This window comes from Pongo pygmaeus, chromosome 4, assembly GCF_028885625.2.
Source record: "Pongo pygmaeus isolate AG05252 chromosome 4, NHGRI_mPonPyg2-v2.0_pri, whole genome shotgun sequence".
NCBI lineage: Eukaryota > Metazoa > Chordata > Mammalia > Primates > Hominidae > Pongo > Pongo pygmaeus.
The window spans coordinates 58,148,818-58,165,593 of record NC_072377.2 but is presented as its reverse complement, the minus strand read 5'-3'; the positions used below and the strand labels follow the sequence as shown (position 1 = coordinate 58,165,593).

Genomic DNA, 16,776 nt, shown 5'->3' with positions numbered 1-16,776 from the left:
TGCAAAGGACTTCTGGGTCTTCAACTTGCATTCGGGAATTAAGACTGGACAGCGAATGTCATCCGGTATCACTAACACCTAACATTTTGGGTTATTTAGTATAATGGTTCTCAAACATTAGGATGCATGAGAATTACCCGGAAGGCTTGTTTAACCCCGTCCTCCGAGTTTCTGATTTGGTAGGTTTCGGGTGGGGCCAGAGAATTTGCCTAACAAGTTTCCAGGTGATGCTGATGCCCTTGGCCAGGCAGGGACCACACTTTCAGAACCACTGGGTTAATAGAAAGGCATCAACATAAAAATTTAGTTTTCTCCTACCTGTAAAACTGTAGTCCAACTTCATATTTTACCGGGATAGAAATGTTTACTACATTATCAGAAAGGGTTTCAGGAGGTTCTTCGCTGTCACTAGAAAATACACAGCACATTCAGACAAACCATTAAAATCTTGACTATTTAGAGACATTTCTAAGTGTTTGAAAGAGAAGCTTATCCTGGCAACTAAATAAAAGCACATAAGAGTACAATTTTTAATCATTTTTTTAATTGGGGTGAAGAAGGAGATCAGAGATGATTGGTATGGTTGAAAGTTCCCAAGTCGATTCTGATGTGCAACTAGAGTTGACAATCACACTGATTTATGTTTTTCAAAATTCTATGACAATAATGATAAGAATCCCTCGGTTTAATTGTTAAAATACAAAGGTTACTGGGCTTCCCTTAGAAATGTGGATTTAGTGGTTCCAACTTGGGGTGCAGGGATTTCTGTTTTTAACCACATATCTGCCCCCAGGTGATTCTTATTTATCACAGATGAGGACTTAGCAAAGATAAATGATTAGGGTCACACAGCTGAGAGTAAATCTAAAATCTTTTGTTTTCTTTTTTAATAGTCTTTCCATACTAAGTACTTGATGATCATATTATTTGTTAAGCACTGATTTAGTCTCTTGATTTTGGTTATCATTTAAATTATATATTATGTAAACACATGTATATATGTGCATACACACATATACATACTTCCTCGTATTAGAAAACACATACAAATGATATAACGAGTAATGAACACTGGCTCTGGGGCCAGAGAATGGGATTGTTCTTGGACACTGATACACTTTGGTCAAATTACTTATGTGTCTTTGCCTTGGTTTCTTCATCTATAAAATGGGATATTAAATGAGTAATAAATGATAATTAAATGAGTAATAAGTATAAAGTGCTTAAGATTGTGCCTAGGACATAGGCACAATATTCAGTAAGTGTTAGCTTTCATTATTATAATACACATACCCCTCCACCAACTGACCAAGCACCTAACATATTGTCTCACAGAATGGACATAAGAGTACTTTTTAATGGCTCTGCTTATTCCCAAATGTATAAAGTGGCTTATAAGCAGCAGGACAAAGAAAGCAGCATGCTGCCTTGGATTATAGGTATTTGTGTGACTCAGTTCTTAGCATGAATGGTTCCCTTTTCTCTCACCCATTCCACACTGCAGCCTTCCTAAATTAATCTCCATAAGCAGCAGCTCTGTACAGATGACTTTACCTCTCAAAAACTTTACTGCCTTTTCAAGGTCTGTTCAATTAAGAAATAATACCTTGACTGACATTCAGTACCTAGCATAATATGATAGAATGCACACTCCCTGTTTATTTTCATTGCTACTTTATGTATTCTTTATATTTCAGCTAAAATTGATAACCTTTTTAATCAAGCTGTATATTTTGCCTGAAATGCTCCACCTAGTGCTATTCAGCGACCTCTCTGTGAAATGCTATCTACCCTTCAAGGTCTTTCTCAATTGTAAGTTCCTTGATAAAGCTTTCTTGGGTTCCCATTGCCAAGTAGATATTATTTCAGCTTCTATTAATTTTCTGACAAAGCTTTATATCTCTATAATGGATTGTTTTTATTCTATCCCAGGTTACAATAATTTTATACTAGTCTCAACCCCCTACTGTAATACTTACCCTATGAGAAGTTTCATGCCCTTAGTAATTTTTATATTCCTTACAGTGACTAACTCAATATCTTGTGCATAATAGATGTCAAATAAATATTTGTTGAGTTGACTTGAACATACAGAATTAATTAATCCATTAATTCATTTCTCTGATTTATTCATTTAGTCTACATCTGTGTAGTGATTATAATATGGCAGGCACAATGCTAGTCACTGTAAAATAAAACAGTAAAAGACACCATCTCACTGGAGACAGGTCAGTGGATAATTACAATTAGAAGAAAGTAGACCACTATTTCACTTTCCTTATTGGGCCTTTGCTGTTGTTAGTCTGTGTGTTCTATGATACCTTTCAGAAGTACTGACTGATTTGAATAAAGTATATTAAATTACAAAAGGATATCACAAAACTTTAAGTCCATCTAATTATTCATTTGACCTTGATGGGCAGCCAGTGAAAGTTTTTAAATTATCAGTAAATTTTTTATGAATTTAAATGCAATTTGGCAGAGATAAATGATGTATGATTATGGTATCTTCTATAGCTCATAGAACCATTGCTTTAATCTAATTAGGTGAATTATTTCTATTAAATGAAAATTTCTTTATTTTGCTAATTATTCTTAAGGGTGTTTTTGTGAAGCAAAGTAGTTAATTGCCTTCCACTTCTACTGATCTCCTACAACCTGGAAGAAACTGTCAGTGAGTTTATAGAGCAAAATATTTGACATACACAGAAGAAGCAATATACATTCATATACATACATTTATACACATGTAAACCAACCTTGTTGCACTTAAATAAATGGTCACATTTTCCATGAGATAGGATGTGTTAAACTGAAACAATATTTTGAAAGTTACCTATAAAATAAAAATATGTCTTTAGTAACAGATAAGAAATTGTTTACTTTGACTAAAATATTCAATTTCCATAAATGACATTACCTAAACTCAAATTATGAAGTTATTTGAGAAACATTGTCTTACAAAATGAAATCTTATTGTATCTCAAAATAGATAGAATAACATATAATATACATGTTCTTTTTCAATGTGAATGTCTACCATGTTTTACATATTGCTATAATGTGAATGTTTCCCCTCAAAATTCATGCGTTGAAACCTAAACACCAATGTGATGATATTAGGAGATGGAGCCTTTGGGCAGTTGATGATATCATAAGGGCAGAGCCCTCATGAGTGGGATTAGTACCCTTGTAACTCAGAATGCTGCCTCCCTGCTTCTGCTATCTCAGGATGCATTGAAAAGACATCTTCTATGAAGCATGAAATGGGCCCTCCCCAGACACTAGATCTACCAGTGCGTTTACTTTGGACTTCCCAGCTTCCAGAACTGTGAGAAATAAACTTCTGGTTTATAAGCTACTCAGTTTATAGTATTTAGTTATAGCAGCCAGAATAGACTAAGAAACATGTTAAATAAAATGTATATGAGGTCACTGGTTTGGACAGCTCTTGCTCTACGCCCAACAGACTAAATAATGCTTAAGTTCCACGCCACAAAGCCGAAATTAAATCATTTGTCTGACTTTTTGAGAGATGAGGAAAGTGAGAGATAATCACCAAATCCCCAATCAAGCCAGTTTCAAACAGCATGATAAGAAAATCCCCTCTGCTTTCACTTTTACAAGGAAAATAACTTTGAAATGACCAATTGACTTTTCGTTCTCTGCTTCTGCTTTCTTCAGCCCTTTTCTCTCTGTAAAGTCAACTTCCTCTCCTCAGCTCATCCACCATTCATTTTATTTTACAGAATAAGGTGTTGCCTGATTCTAGAACTGCAAATAAAAGTCAATTAATATTTGGAAATTCAATTTGTTCCATAGAAAAAGAAAGCAGGTTAGTGGTTGTCTGGGGTTGGGAGAAAGGCTGTTGAGGAAAAACAGAGTGACTGCCAATGCATACATGGCTTCTTTGTGGTGTGTGAAAATGTTCTAAAATCAATTGCCGTAATGACTGTACAATTTATAATTTGGTGAATATACTAAAACCCATTAAAATACACACTTTCAACGAGTGAACTCCATGCTACATGAATTATATCTCAATAAGGCAATTGTTTTTTAAAAAGAGAGAGATGGAAGGAGAATTTCTGATTAAGTTCTAAACCAATCTATTTGATGCATTCTTTTTCTTGAAAGCCAGAGACACCTACTACTTAGGAGACTCCAATAACAGAATTTCCCAGCTCTTATTTTATCAGATATGTTATGTAGTATAAATTAGATATGTTATATAGTACAAATTTTAAATCTTGTCTTGGTGTTTCAGTTTGCCGGTGTAAGAATTGTTACAAGGTTGTTACAATATGTTTCTGTTATTTATAAATACCTTGAACAAAATACCCTATACCAGGCATTTTATAAATAACAGAAATATATTGCTCACAGTTCTGAGGGTTGGGAAGTCCAAGATCAAGGCACCAACAGATTCAGTGTCTGGAAACACCCAGTTCTCATAGATGGCACCTGCTATGTGTTCTCACATGGTAGAAGGTGTGAGCAGTCTCCCTCAAGCCTCTCTTATGAGGGCACTAATCCCTCATGGGGGCTCCACCCTCTGGACCTAATGACCTCCTAACAGCCTCATCTTTTACTACTATCACGTTGGGGATTAAGTATTAACATATGAATTTTGGTGGGGCACAAACATTCTGACCATAGCATATTCCAATCTGTCACAATTCTGAACTGAACGTTTTTCATCCATATTATCCTAAACTACCATTGGAAGGATTTATATATTTGTCTTTGCACATATTACTTTTCATATTCAATTTCTACACGTATTTTGTATAATCTGCTCACCATCTCTCCTCTTCTCAGGAAGGGATATCCAACTTTACATGTGATATTATGATTGGATTCACAACTGTCTTTTTGGATAGCCTAGGAAGAGAAAGCAAACAGAATCAGAGCAGACAAGCAGGTGAAATATTGAAACGTGTTCTTTCAGAATTTTCCCAGATGTGACTTGGTGACTGCCTTGCCAATATTTTTGTTTCGATTTAGCTGGAAGAGGCACAGAATTCTGGGACCAGCTGTTCTACACTCATGGAAATCCTAAAACATCACTTGTGGGTGCCTGAAAGACAAAGCATATCTCACAATCCTATCTAAATCTTCAGTTGTAAAATGGAAGTACTAATAGCACCTCCCTCACAGAGTGATTGTGGTGGCTGGATAAATTAATCCACACACCCAAGATTGGTGCAGAGCAGCCTTCAGTGAATGTTAGTCATTGGAGGAGCTTAGTGCAATGGATAAGATCATAGGCTCTGACCCGTGACCACCAGAATTTAAACCCTGACTGCACCACTGTTAGCTTTATCCTTGTTAAGATTCCTCACGTCTCTGGGACTGATTTTCTATCAAGTGGCTTAGTCATATACTCTATTTTGTCCAATTTAAAATGCCATTGAACATGAGCTATGCCATTATTTTTACATACCCATAAGAAGGAAAAATAACACTGCCAGGTAAATAAACATGTTATCAATTGTAAAATGCAATTACAACAATGTTAAAACATGAAAAAAGTTTTATCTTCACATCTCTGCAGTACAGTCATACCTACTTACAAAAGAATTAATGAAAATTAAAAAAGCAATGGCAACAAAAGCCAAAATTGACAAATGGGATCTAATTAAACTCAACAGCTTCTGCACAGCAAAAGAAACTACCATCAGAGTGAACAGGCAACCTACAAAATGGGAGAAAATTTTCACAACCTACTCATCTGACAAAGGGCTAATATCCAGAATCTACAATGAACTCAAACAAATTTACAAGAAAAATACAAACAACCCCATCAAAAAGTGGGCGAAGGACATGAACAGACACTTCTCAAAAGAAGACATTTATGCAGCCAAAAAACACATGAAAAAATGCTCACCATCACTGGCCATCAGAGAAATGCAAATCAAAACCACAATGAGATACCATCTCACACCAGTTAGAATGGCAATCATTAAAAAGTCAGGAAACAACAGGTGCTGGAGAGGATGTGGAGAAATAGGAACACTTTTACACTGTTGGTGGGACTGTAAACTAGTTCAACCCTTGTGGAAGTCAGTGTGGCAATTCCTCAGGGATCTAGAACTAGAAATACCATTTGACCCAGCCATCCCATTACTGGGTATATACCCAAAGGACTATAAATCATGCTGCTATAAAGGCACATGCACACGTATGTTTATTGTGGCATTATTCACAATAGCAAAGACTTGGAACCAACCCAAATGTCCAACAATGATAGACTGGATTAAGAAAATGTGGCACATATACACCATGGAATACTATGCAGCCATAAAAAATGATGAGTTCATGTCCTTTGTAGGGACATGGATGAAATTGGAAATCATCATTCTCAGTAAACTATCGCAAGAACAAAAAACCAAACACTGCATATTCTCACTCATAGGTGGGAATTGAACAACGAGAACACATGGACACAGGAAGGGGAACATCACACTCTGGGGACTGTTGTGGGGTGGGGGGAGGGAGGAGGGATAGCTTTAGGAGATATACCTAATGCTAAATGATGAGTTAATGGGTGTAGCACACCAGCATGGCACATGTATACATATGTAACTAACCTGCACATTGTGCACATGTACCCTAAAACTTAAAGTATAATAATAATAAAATAAAAAAAAAAAAGAAAGTTAAATAAGTGAAATCCTTAGTACAGGGCCTAAACCATGATGTACTCAAGAAATGGTTGCCATCATTATTACTGTTGTTATTGTTAATATACGCAGAAGAGATGCACTGTCAGATTTTTAGCTATGCCTCTCTGCCAGGCCATTAGTCAGCTGAGGAGGATATAGGCAGTAATTTTTAATAGAGAAAAATTTTATGGTAATATTTTCCCCAAGATTACTTTGTACATTTGTATTTATAATAATAATAACTATTATTATTTTTTGAGACAGAGTCTTGTTCTCTCTCTGTCACCAAGGCTGGAGCACAGTGGTGTGATCTCGGCTCACTGCAACCTCCGCCTCCCAGGTTCAAGTGATTCTCCTGCCTCAGCCTCCTGAGTAGCTGGGACTACAGGTGTGTGCCAACATGCCTTGCTAATTTTTTGTACTTTTAGTAGAGGGGGGTTTCACCGTGTTAGCCTGGATGGTCTCAATCTCTTGACCTCGTGATCTGCCTGCCTCGGTCTCCCAAAGTGCTGGGATTACAGGCATGAGCCACCATGCCCAGCCTATAATTAATATTCTTCATTGAATCCAAAATATAGTAATATATGACATTATTTTTAGGTTTGTCTTAGTCATCATGTCTCTAAGTGATATCCTAACAGAAAGAAATGTCCATGAAATCTGAGTTTACAGAAAGTAGACAATAGTGTTTTAATACTATGTATAATATTAATAAGTGCATTGCTTTTAATATAAATTGTATGTAATATTAATTAATATAAATATACATAAAATTTTAACTCAGTGGGAGTTCATTTGGAGATGAGAATTAAAAGCAAAGTTCAAATTTGGAAACACTGATTACCTCTGATATAGCATCTTACACAGATTAATATATTGTATGGCCAACATAGTAAAAGAAACCTGTTACGAATCAATAAGACACAGTTATTTAATACAAATATCTTGCCAAAGTAAGGATTTTGCGTAGAAAGGGAGATATGGTATCTTGATTTTCCTGCAGGTAAATTTTTTTGTTCAACACAGAGGTACATCTCTGTACCTCTGTTAACTGTTTTGGCTTTGATTGTTATTGTTTTCCTTGACTCCATTTCAGTTTCAGTGGTTTAAGGATTTTGTGAAACATACAGTTTTTATACATGAGCTATCCTTTCCTCATACAGAATCTAAGAAAAGACATACATATTTGAATAAATAAAACCAAACTTTTTTAAAAAGCTTAATACTTTCACCATTGGTGAGGACTAATGTAAAAAATTCCTTCTATTCTTTCAAAATCAATCTAATAAAAGCAATTATCTCAGTAGCATGAAAAGTAGGCTCAGTAAATGACTGTTAAGAGAATAAATAAATGAAAAGCTAAAAGTTTACCTCAATTCCTGAAAAAACTAGATTTGGAGAATAATGCACTATTGTCCTGGTGTTATAGGCACTGTCCTTTGTATTTTTTACTGTGAGGCTAACGTTGAACTTATCATTCTGGGACCGGACAATCAGCAGGTCCTTTTCAGTGGTGGCGACACGCAGGCTGAGGTCCGAGATACATTTTTCCTTGTTTCCACAATCTTTGGCAAAGGGAATCTGAAATGATGACAGAAAAGAATTTTTCAAAATTTAGCTATGCATTATTGAAAATTACCCATCAATTTGTGTAATAAAAATGGCATACAGCCAAAGTAAGTTAAGCAACTCATAAGGAGAATTTCCCTGCAAAAATCTTAAGGGATTTTATATTTATCCCTGTAATTTATAGGGGAGAAGAGTAAACATTTACTTACAAATGTAAATTGTGCTAGTCCTTTTAAGAATGCACAATTTTCATGGGTGCTTTGCACTGGCTTTTGTCTGCCAGGGAAGGAGAGTTTTGAAATACAAAGTCAAGTACTGCAAGATCTAAATCTACTCAACTCTAATTATGAGATTTTTCTCTTAAAATTAATCAAATACTTAGGAATGTCATAAAGCTCAGTTGAGAGGGTGGAAAACGGTCAAGCCACAAATCTAGGAGTTTTGCTTGATTCTTCTTCATTGACCGCCTCTCATTGACCTCTTCATTGACCTCTTCATTGACCATATGTAACTCACCAAGCCCTGTCCATTCTACTCCTCTTCTAAATATCTCTCCAATCCTTTCTTGTTTCTGCATTCCCACCACCACTTCGCACCCAAGCATTCTCATTTCCTCCCTGAACTAAAGTAATAGCTTCCCACCGGGCTCCCACATCCACCTGTTTCCCTCCAACCACTCTTCACTGTGCTGCATCCTGTCCCATGGCGGAACCAAATAAAAACCTTCAAAAGCACTGCGCTGCTCTTTCAAAAGTTTAGAATTTGTGCAGTGGCACGACATCCCGAATGACCTGGCCCCTGCCTTTACTTCCAGCCTCACCTCATATCACCTCCTTTCTTGCTCTTTAGCGTCAGCCACGCTAGCGAGTGTCGTTGTTTCCTTCATGCTCAGGACTTTCACACTTAGCATCCCCTCTGTTCCCCAAACTCCCCTAAATAGGGTGGAAATCGCCCTATCCTTCAGGGCTCCACTGAAATGGCACAACTTCAGGAGGGCTCTCCTGACTTCCCAGCCTAGGTGGAAGTTCCTGTAGAGCTCTGAAATCCTCCTCCATAGCATACGCTCTAATTACTACTTAATACCTGTTTCCAGTGTTAGACTGTAAGCTCCAATGCCTGGTATGTATAAGACAATCAATACATCTGGTAGGAAGGAAGGGAGAATGGAAGATAGGTGTATGGAGAAAAAGAATTCCCCATCCCTAATATCTCCTCCATTGGAGCCACGCTAGTGACACCCTCCCTCTTCTCTCCCCTCACTCACTCTCAGGGGTGACACATGGACTCTAACTTTGGGAACAGGAACTAAGTGAACACAACTCAGTCCCTTTCTCTCATTTCTATTCTCAGAGCAGCTGTGTGCCTACAGAAAGCACACATTTGGCTCTATTCCACTTGGCAAGTTTTACAAGGTGGGCTCCATGAAGGACAGAGATGGATCAGCACTGCTGATGACCTAGGTGGTTATCGGTGGTCTAAGTCCATGCTTCAGTGTAAGGACACCCTTTATACCTAAACCATACACTGCAATCCAGGGCTTATTAGAATAACAGGGGAGATTTCTTTCCATTGGTCCTAAATTCAGGTGAGGTAAAAATGAGTGTCATTTATTAGTTTTCTTAAACTCCAGCAATAGGAAATTAGAAGGATTGGGAAAAGTCTAACAGAAACTAATTCTTTTTTAAAACATTTTAAATTGATTTAGGGTTATGTGTGCATGGGTTTCAAGCTTTTTCCTAAAGTTACCAGGGCAAACCTGGAGATATGGCTGAGAAAGTTTACTATTTTCTTAAACAGTAGATAACTGAGAAAGTTCATTATTTTGTTAAACAGTAGATAGCTGAGAAAGTGCATTATTTTTTCTTAAACGGTTTTTTTTTCTAGTCTATTTATCTGTAGGTAAGCTTGCTGAAAAACAACTACAGACTGCCTGGGAGCTTCGGGACCCTTTGCCAATTACCAGAGGAAGATAAAGCCATTGAGAAAACAGAGCAAACAAGAACCAGCAACCCCTTGTTACCTTTAGATCATTAACATGTCATTATAATGCTGAAGTCCCTGCCATAGAAGAAAATGGCCACCATTTCTTGAACATATGTTGTATAAGGAAGCATGTTTACGATCTGTACTAGTACATCTGGAGTTCCTCTCTGGACATGCTTACGTATACCTCCCTGCCCCACATCTAACTCCTTAAAATTCCCCAGGTTTTCACAGCTTGAGGAGAAGGAGGACTTTAGAGCAAGAGCTCCCTCTTTCTCCATTCCTGACCAGGAGTAAAACCTGCTTGCCTTTTTTTTCTTTCTTCCAGTTGGTTGTTCTTTCTTTGTGACCAATGCAGAGTAATGAAAAAACACAGTTTACTAGTGACACTAAAATGTTCACAAGTTGGTATTTTGTATTTTAAAGAAATCTGACTTACATATTCATGTACTGAGTTTGGTAGAGAATCATCAAGAACAGGCCCATTTTCTGGATCCGTAAGATTAAAGTCCAACGTTATTCTCACAGAGTCCTGAAAGTCATGTTTGTCCTAGAGGGTGAAACATAAAATATATCATTGGTATCATATTTACCGGGTGTTCTGATCTTGTTACGTCTCCTTCTTCTGTCCCCAAGGGTCAGGCTTACTGCACATTCTTGTGCATCTAATCTGACATATGATCTCATCAGGCTTTTGCTTTCCCAGAGAGGGACTGGCATTCTGACAAGGGGAATAGGGGAATGTGGAGGTTTCAGAGTATGACCTGTTGACTCACTTCCAGTTCCTCAAAGGGCCCTGCTGGAGTGATGGCAACATCACACCTTGCTGTGTCAACATAGGAGCTACCTGCATCACAATATAGTTTTTCCTGAGACCTCAAGCCAAAGATCATTATGTAACACTTCCGGGAACATTTCCCAACTTCAGAAGGGCAAACTTTCTATAAAATGAGTTACATTTCATTAATATAATATATACCTAGAGCTATAAGTTTTTTTTTTTTTTTTTTGAGACAGAGTCTCTCTCTGTCACCCAGGCTGGAGTACAGTGGCACAATCTCGGCTCACTGCAACCACCTCCACCTCCCAGGTTTAAGCGATTCTCCTGCCTCAGCCTCCCAAGTAGCTGGGATTACAGGCATGTGCCACCACACCCAGCTAATTTTTGTGTTTTTAGTAGAGACAGGGTTTCACCATGTTGTCCAGGCTGGTCTCGAACTCCTGACCTCAGGTGATCCACTCACCTCAGCCTCCCAAAGTGCTGGGATTACAGGCGTGAGCCACCATGCCTGGCCAAGAATTTTATAATGTAAAATTATTTGGAAAGGATGTGAATATGATTAATATTGTTAACATGCCATCAATAACAATAATGATTGGCCGGGCGCGGTGGCTCACGCCTGTAATCCCAGCACTTTGGGAGGCTGAGGCGGGCGGATCACGAGGTCAGGAGATCGAGACCATCCTGGCTAACATGATGAAACCCCGTCTCTACTAAAAATACAAAAAATTAGCCGGGCGTGGTGGCGGGCGCCTGTAGTCCCAGCTACTCAGGAGGCTGAGGCGGGAGAATGGCATGAACCCGGAAGGCGGAGCTTGCCGTGAGCCGAGATCGCGCCACTGCACTCCAGCCTGGGCGACAGAGCCAGACTCCGTCCCAAAAAAAAAAAAAAAAAAAAAAAAAAATAACAATAATGATTTATAGTATTCAAAATTGTGAGCTTTATATACATTATTGCAAATTATTTCAGCAGTCCTCTAAGATGAGTAACTATTATTGTCCTTATTTTACAGATGAAAGATTGATCCTCTAAGAGACCAAACAACGTTGCCAAAGTCTCTCAGAATGTGGAACATTTGGGATACAAATTCTACACTGGCTGACTCCAGAACAAATTTCAAAGTGCTTCTTTCAAAATCCAAAACAATTTTGGAAATTTTGAAAATATTTCAGTCCTGTAAACACCGGTACTTAGACATAACTTAGACACTGAATTTGTGGACAAACATAGACTGAGATGATTTTTAGCAGGTTGGAGACAATGCCATATCTGGTTTCATACCCATTCAAATTTTATCCACATTCTAATTCCTAAGTGTTCAGTTCTGATTAACTAAACAGGAGGGGCAAATCCAGTGTTATTTTATCAAATAATAGATTGATCTTGGTGCTGACAGAATAAGCTTCATGATAAGTATCATGAAGCATATCAACATGAAAATCACCGAGGAAGAACAAATGCTGCACAAAAGGATGCACATTTTCTGTCACTCCCCTGCCCCTAAACTACAATTTTCAAAATGCAGACTATAAATATATCAATAATACAGAAATAAGTTAGAAGTGGGAAAATTGGACTGGTTCCTTTAAAGCTCCAAGTTCACCATCAAGTCTCTACGTCTTAATGTCAGTTACTAAAATCAGTTTCCTCATTACCTTCATGCTGCTTCTTATTTTTATCACTCTCATGTACATTTTAAGAATATGTTTAGGAAACTTCTGCCCTCTGTTGGGAACATTCCCCATATACACAGTGTCCCAACAAAATACATTTTAAATGGTTTACACTGGCTTACCAGCCATCTCTAAAGATTAATAGTTTGCTTTCCAAAATTCCCTCATCCACTAAAATTAAAAAAAAAAAACAACAAAAACTGAAGTAGCACAAAGCCTACAGATGATAGAAAATACTAGATAATTTTCCCCTTCGCTCTAAAGTCAAACAGCAAGATATATAGTTACATGAATCCCAGAAAGCATACAGCCCAGCAGTCTGCCCCCAGAGCAGTTAATCACTTATCACCCACAACTGACAGACAAGGCCCACAGAAATTAAATGTTTTCAAGCTGAAGGAATAAATGAATGAATGAAAGAAATGAAGACACGAATAAGGTTTCTCGTCAACTAGAACACTGTGTCTTTTTCTGCCATTCCATAATATATGGATGTCTGATAACGCAGATAGGGAATACTAGAGATAGTTTTACAAATATTTGGAAATGAGAAAATTAGACTTGCGATTTTATGATAAAAATGAACAAACAAGATAAAATTTCCTTTATGACATCATAAGTGCATTTTGAAATAAAACAGTAAGAATTTGATTGACTTGAAAGAAGACATCTCTACTATATTCTTGATTTGGAATAAGGCAGCTACGATATATGATTTACTTGCCAACATGTAGAAGGAGTGCTTAGTGCATTCTGATTTTCGAACTGTGATGTTCCTTTGAACCTTTCTCTCTTGAGTTCCAGAGAAAAAACTCCGTGATATTTGTCTTAGTGAATCTAGGGTGACACGGTACTGCAAATCTACAAAAATTTTAAAAAATAATTGATGGAAATGTTTATTTGAAGTGATTCTCATATTGTACAGATTATTAAATTAGCATTATAGAAGAATCATTTTGGCAATCAATCAAAAAAGATTCTATTGTTCAGCATATCCACGCTATTATAACAATGATATTAGCGGTTATGAAGATAACCTCAAGGAACTCTATAGAACTCCTCTCTGAGTTCACTGTGCTTTCAGTGTTTAATTACACTTATTGTTTATAATTCTTATACACACACATATACACACATGCACACCTGCCTATCATCTAATTTCCAGACCACCAGTGTATTTATTATATTTTCACTTAAAATATTCTTTTTAAGTTTAGAAATGTTGGAACCCTGCTTAGAATATTGATTATGTTATATTTCAATAGAGGCAAAAAATACATTAGTTATTTGTGTACAAATATATACATTTTAATCTATTTATATATAAAACAACATTATCTCAGCTTATGTTCAAACCACTATTAAGTTTCAATAAAATAAGCGTACCACAGTAAAGAAAATAAGTGAAATCTTACACTTTATATGAAGGCTACAATATTCTTTATTCGATCACTTAGTTACTTTGCAAATATTAAATAAGACTGAAATAAAGTTACATATAAAACACAAAATCGTTATTTTATATTCCTATACCTCATTGATCTTTCTAGTCAGGAGGCTATTTCAGAGCGTATACATGCGCATATGGAACAAATCAAGAAAAACAGGTTTTAAGGATTAATGGTTTTTCTCACTCTGCTTATATTTGGTTACAGAGTAAATTTCTCTTCTGCAGCCAATGGCCTTTATAGCTTTGATTTGAGCATATTTCAACATCATTAAAAACCTGCCTTAGAAAGTGGAGAATGGAGGGAGGAAGAGGAAGCACAGGCTGACCTGATGCACCTGAGAACACACACACAGAACAAGTCTGACTCTTAGAAACTAGGATCACCTCAATGGAGCAAAGGATCTCAGAAATGTGGGAATGGTTAAGTATTAGGGTTCTCTGCAATACCAGTCTTTCCCAGGAGGGGGCAAGAGAAGGAAGAGAAGATTCTTTGTAGAAACCCACAGGAAGGAAAATTGGGCCCATTTGTAGCCCAATTTCTAAACTCTACCTCTGAATCGGTATTTTTTTCTTAAGCATCTGATTGTACATAGTAAGTAGGAGAGCCATTCAGAAACTATGGAGTGTTGAGGGCACTGCATGCAAACATGTAATTTCTGCTCCAGAATTGACTGGGTTCCATAACCTATTCCTTTTGCAGCAGAATTTTTTTTCAAGGTTCTGCATGTTCACTGGGGCAAATATGATGTGCAGTTCACCATGGTGGGGAAAATACAGTATCCTACTGGACTTCATCATGCTGGAGCAAATATATTGTCCTCTACCCAAAAGTACTTGCTATAATTATTTTGCTTACCAGCTTCATAAATCGTGTCTTCTTTAGATTTTAATTTCACATCAAAACACACTGTAGCATTTATGCATACTGTTTCTTTTCCCTCCATATGGCAGTTTTTCTTTTGAATATTCACTTTATTTGGCTCAAAATTCATGGTCACTTTAACTACGGCCACATCTCGGGACCTACAAACAAAAACAATGGGATTACTCACATGTTTTTACATTTAATGAATGTCATCAACTTGGGACTGCAAAGTGAGTGCACGGAAGAGGGTTCTGCTTCATGTATAATACAGTGCTCAGGACTCCATTTCTTTAATTAATCATTGTTACAGAGAGATTATATCTGATGTTCTAAGACATGCAGGTTATATTTGGAAACTATTTGGGGCTTTTGGTTCAAAAGCCAAAGATCTAGTTTTGCCTGTGATGGAAAAGAGATGGAATCAAGTGTCCAGGTGAAACCCCAGAATCAACTATATTTTGGGGATTTACGAGTTTTTTCCCAATTTGAAAGAAGTCTAAAGGTCCCTGAACAGCCCGTAGGCCCCTGCTATCTCTCGTCTGGACTGTAATATTGTCTGTCCTTGTGAGTTCAGCTCTTCCTCTATTTCTAGGAAGGAAAAGCAAAATAACATTTGAGGCAGTGTGCTAGACATGGATGCTATTTCATTTAATTCTTAAGGTTAATTATAAGAAACATCATTTTTGTTTTATGTTTGATAACTAGGGCTCTGAAAGGTTAAATATTTTATGCCGGGTCAAAAGCTATTAAGAAGAAAAACCTGGGATTTTAAACTCAGTCGTTTTTAACTCTAAAGCCCAGTAATGTCTACTAACCCAAAATGAGATCAGAGTAAGAGCTCAGACATGGAGAATATATGGATCCTGAGGTCATTGTCTTAGATCCAAGCCGGAACAATTACTGCACATTTTTACCTGGTTTCTGCCTTGTGGCCAGAGCTAGCCCCTTATAACTGTGTATGTTGTGAATAATGAAGTCACTACTTATGCTTTTGCATTAAAAAAAAAGGTGGTTTTCTTTTTTCTGTTAAAATAATGTATTCATAGAAAATATAAACATCGTAGAAATGCATAAAGAAAACACAAATAACTTGTTATACTACCACTCAGCAATAATCATCATTAACATTTAGTACACTCAGTGGTTTTTTCTTTATAGAAGAAAACATGCATACACATACACACATGCATACATACATATATACAAAAGCACATCTTCATATGTATGCATACATATTTTTAAAACATATTACAATGAACAGCTTTCCAATATTTACATTTTTCTGAGAACATTATTTTTAATGGGATTTATCATTTTTAATGGGAGCAGACTATACCAGCATATGCACATACCATAATCTATGCATTCAATCCCACCTCATTGCATATTTAGCTTAATTTAAAAAATGGTTTCTGAGTATAGTGGTAAATTTAACATTATTAAAAGATGGTATTACATACAGTGCTGTGATGACACCTTTAATTGTACTTCTAGATTGTATCTTTACATTTTTAGGAAGTTAAATCGTTGGTAAAAAGTAGGAACATTGGAATGCTTTTAAACACTTATTGATAAAGACCTTCAAATGAGTTTTAACCAGTTTACCCTTTCATCAGCAATGAATGAACATGCCTAGTTTCCTGCTTAGTAACATGGATTCTCCAGGCATGAAGCTGCCTTGACCATTGTCCACCCCACACATCCTCTCTGTCCCAGCCAGATCTTTCTTGGGGGTCAGTCCAGGTCTCATGACAAGACTCTCACTATTTGCTTCCAAATGTTTTTC

At 36.9% G+C, this 16,776-nt stretch overlaps 1 protein-coding gene across 2 annotated transcripts in view; it reads right to left on the bottom strand.

Annotated features, from left to right (window-relative positions):
• Positions 1 to 16,776, bottom strand: part of ITGA1 (integrin subunit alpha 1) — a 170,391-nt gene that overhangs the window by 23,850 nt on the left and 129,765 nt on the right. For both annotated transcript variants that reach the window (XM_054487298.2, XM_054487299.2), the window contains 7 exons: positions 14,982 to 15,148; positions 13,400 to 13,536; positions 10,660 to 10,770; positions 8,040 to 8,249; positions 4,804 to 4,884; positions 2,760 to 2,836; positions 319 to 408 (listed from right to left, as the gene is read on the bottom strand). In XM_054487298.2, coding sequence (XP_054343273.1) covers positions 319 to 408; positions 2,760 to 2,836; positions 4,804 to 4,884; positions 8,040 to 8,249; positions 10,660 to 10,770; positions 13,400 to 13,536; positions 14,982 to 15,148 — 873 coding nt within the window. The remainder of the gene's footprint in view (positions 1 to 318; positions 409 to 2,759; positions 2,837 to 4,803; positions 4,885 to 8,039; positions 8,250 to 10,659; positions 10,771 to 13,399; positions 13,537 to 14,981; positions 15,149 to 16,776) is intronic.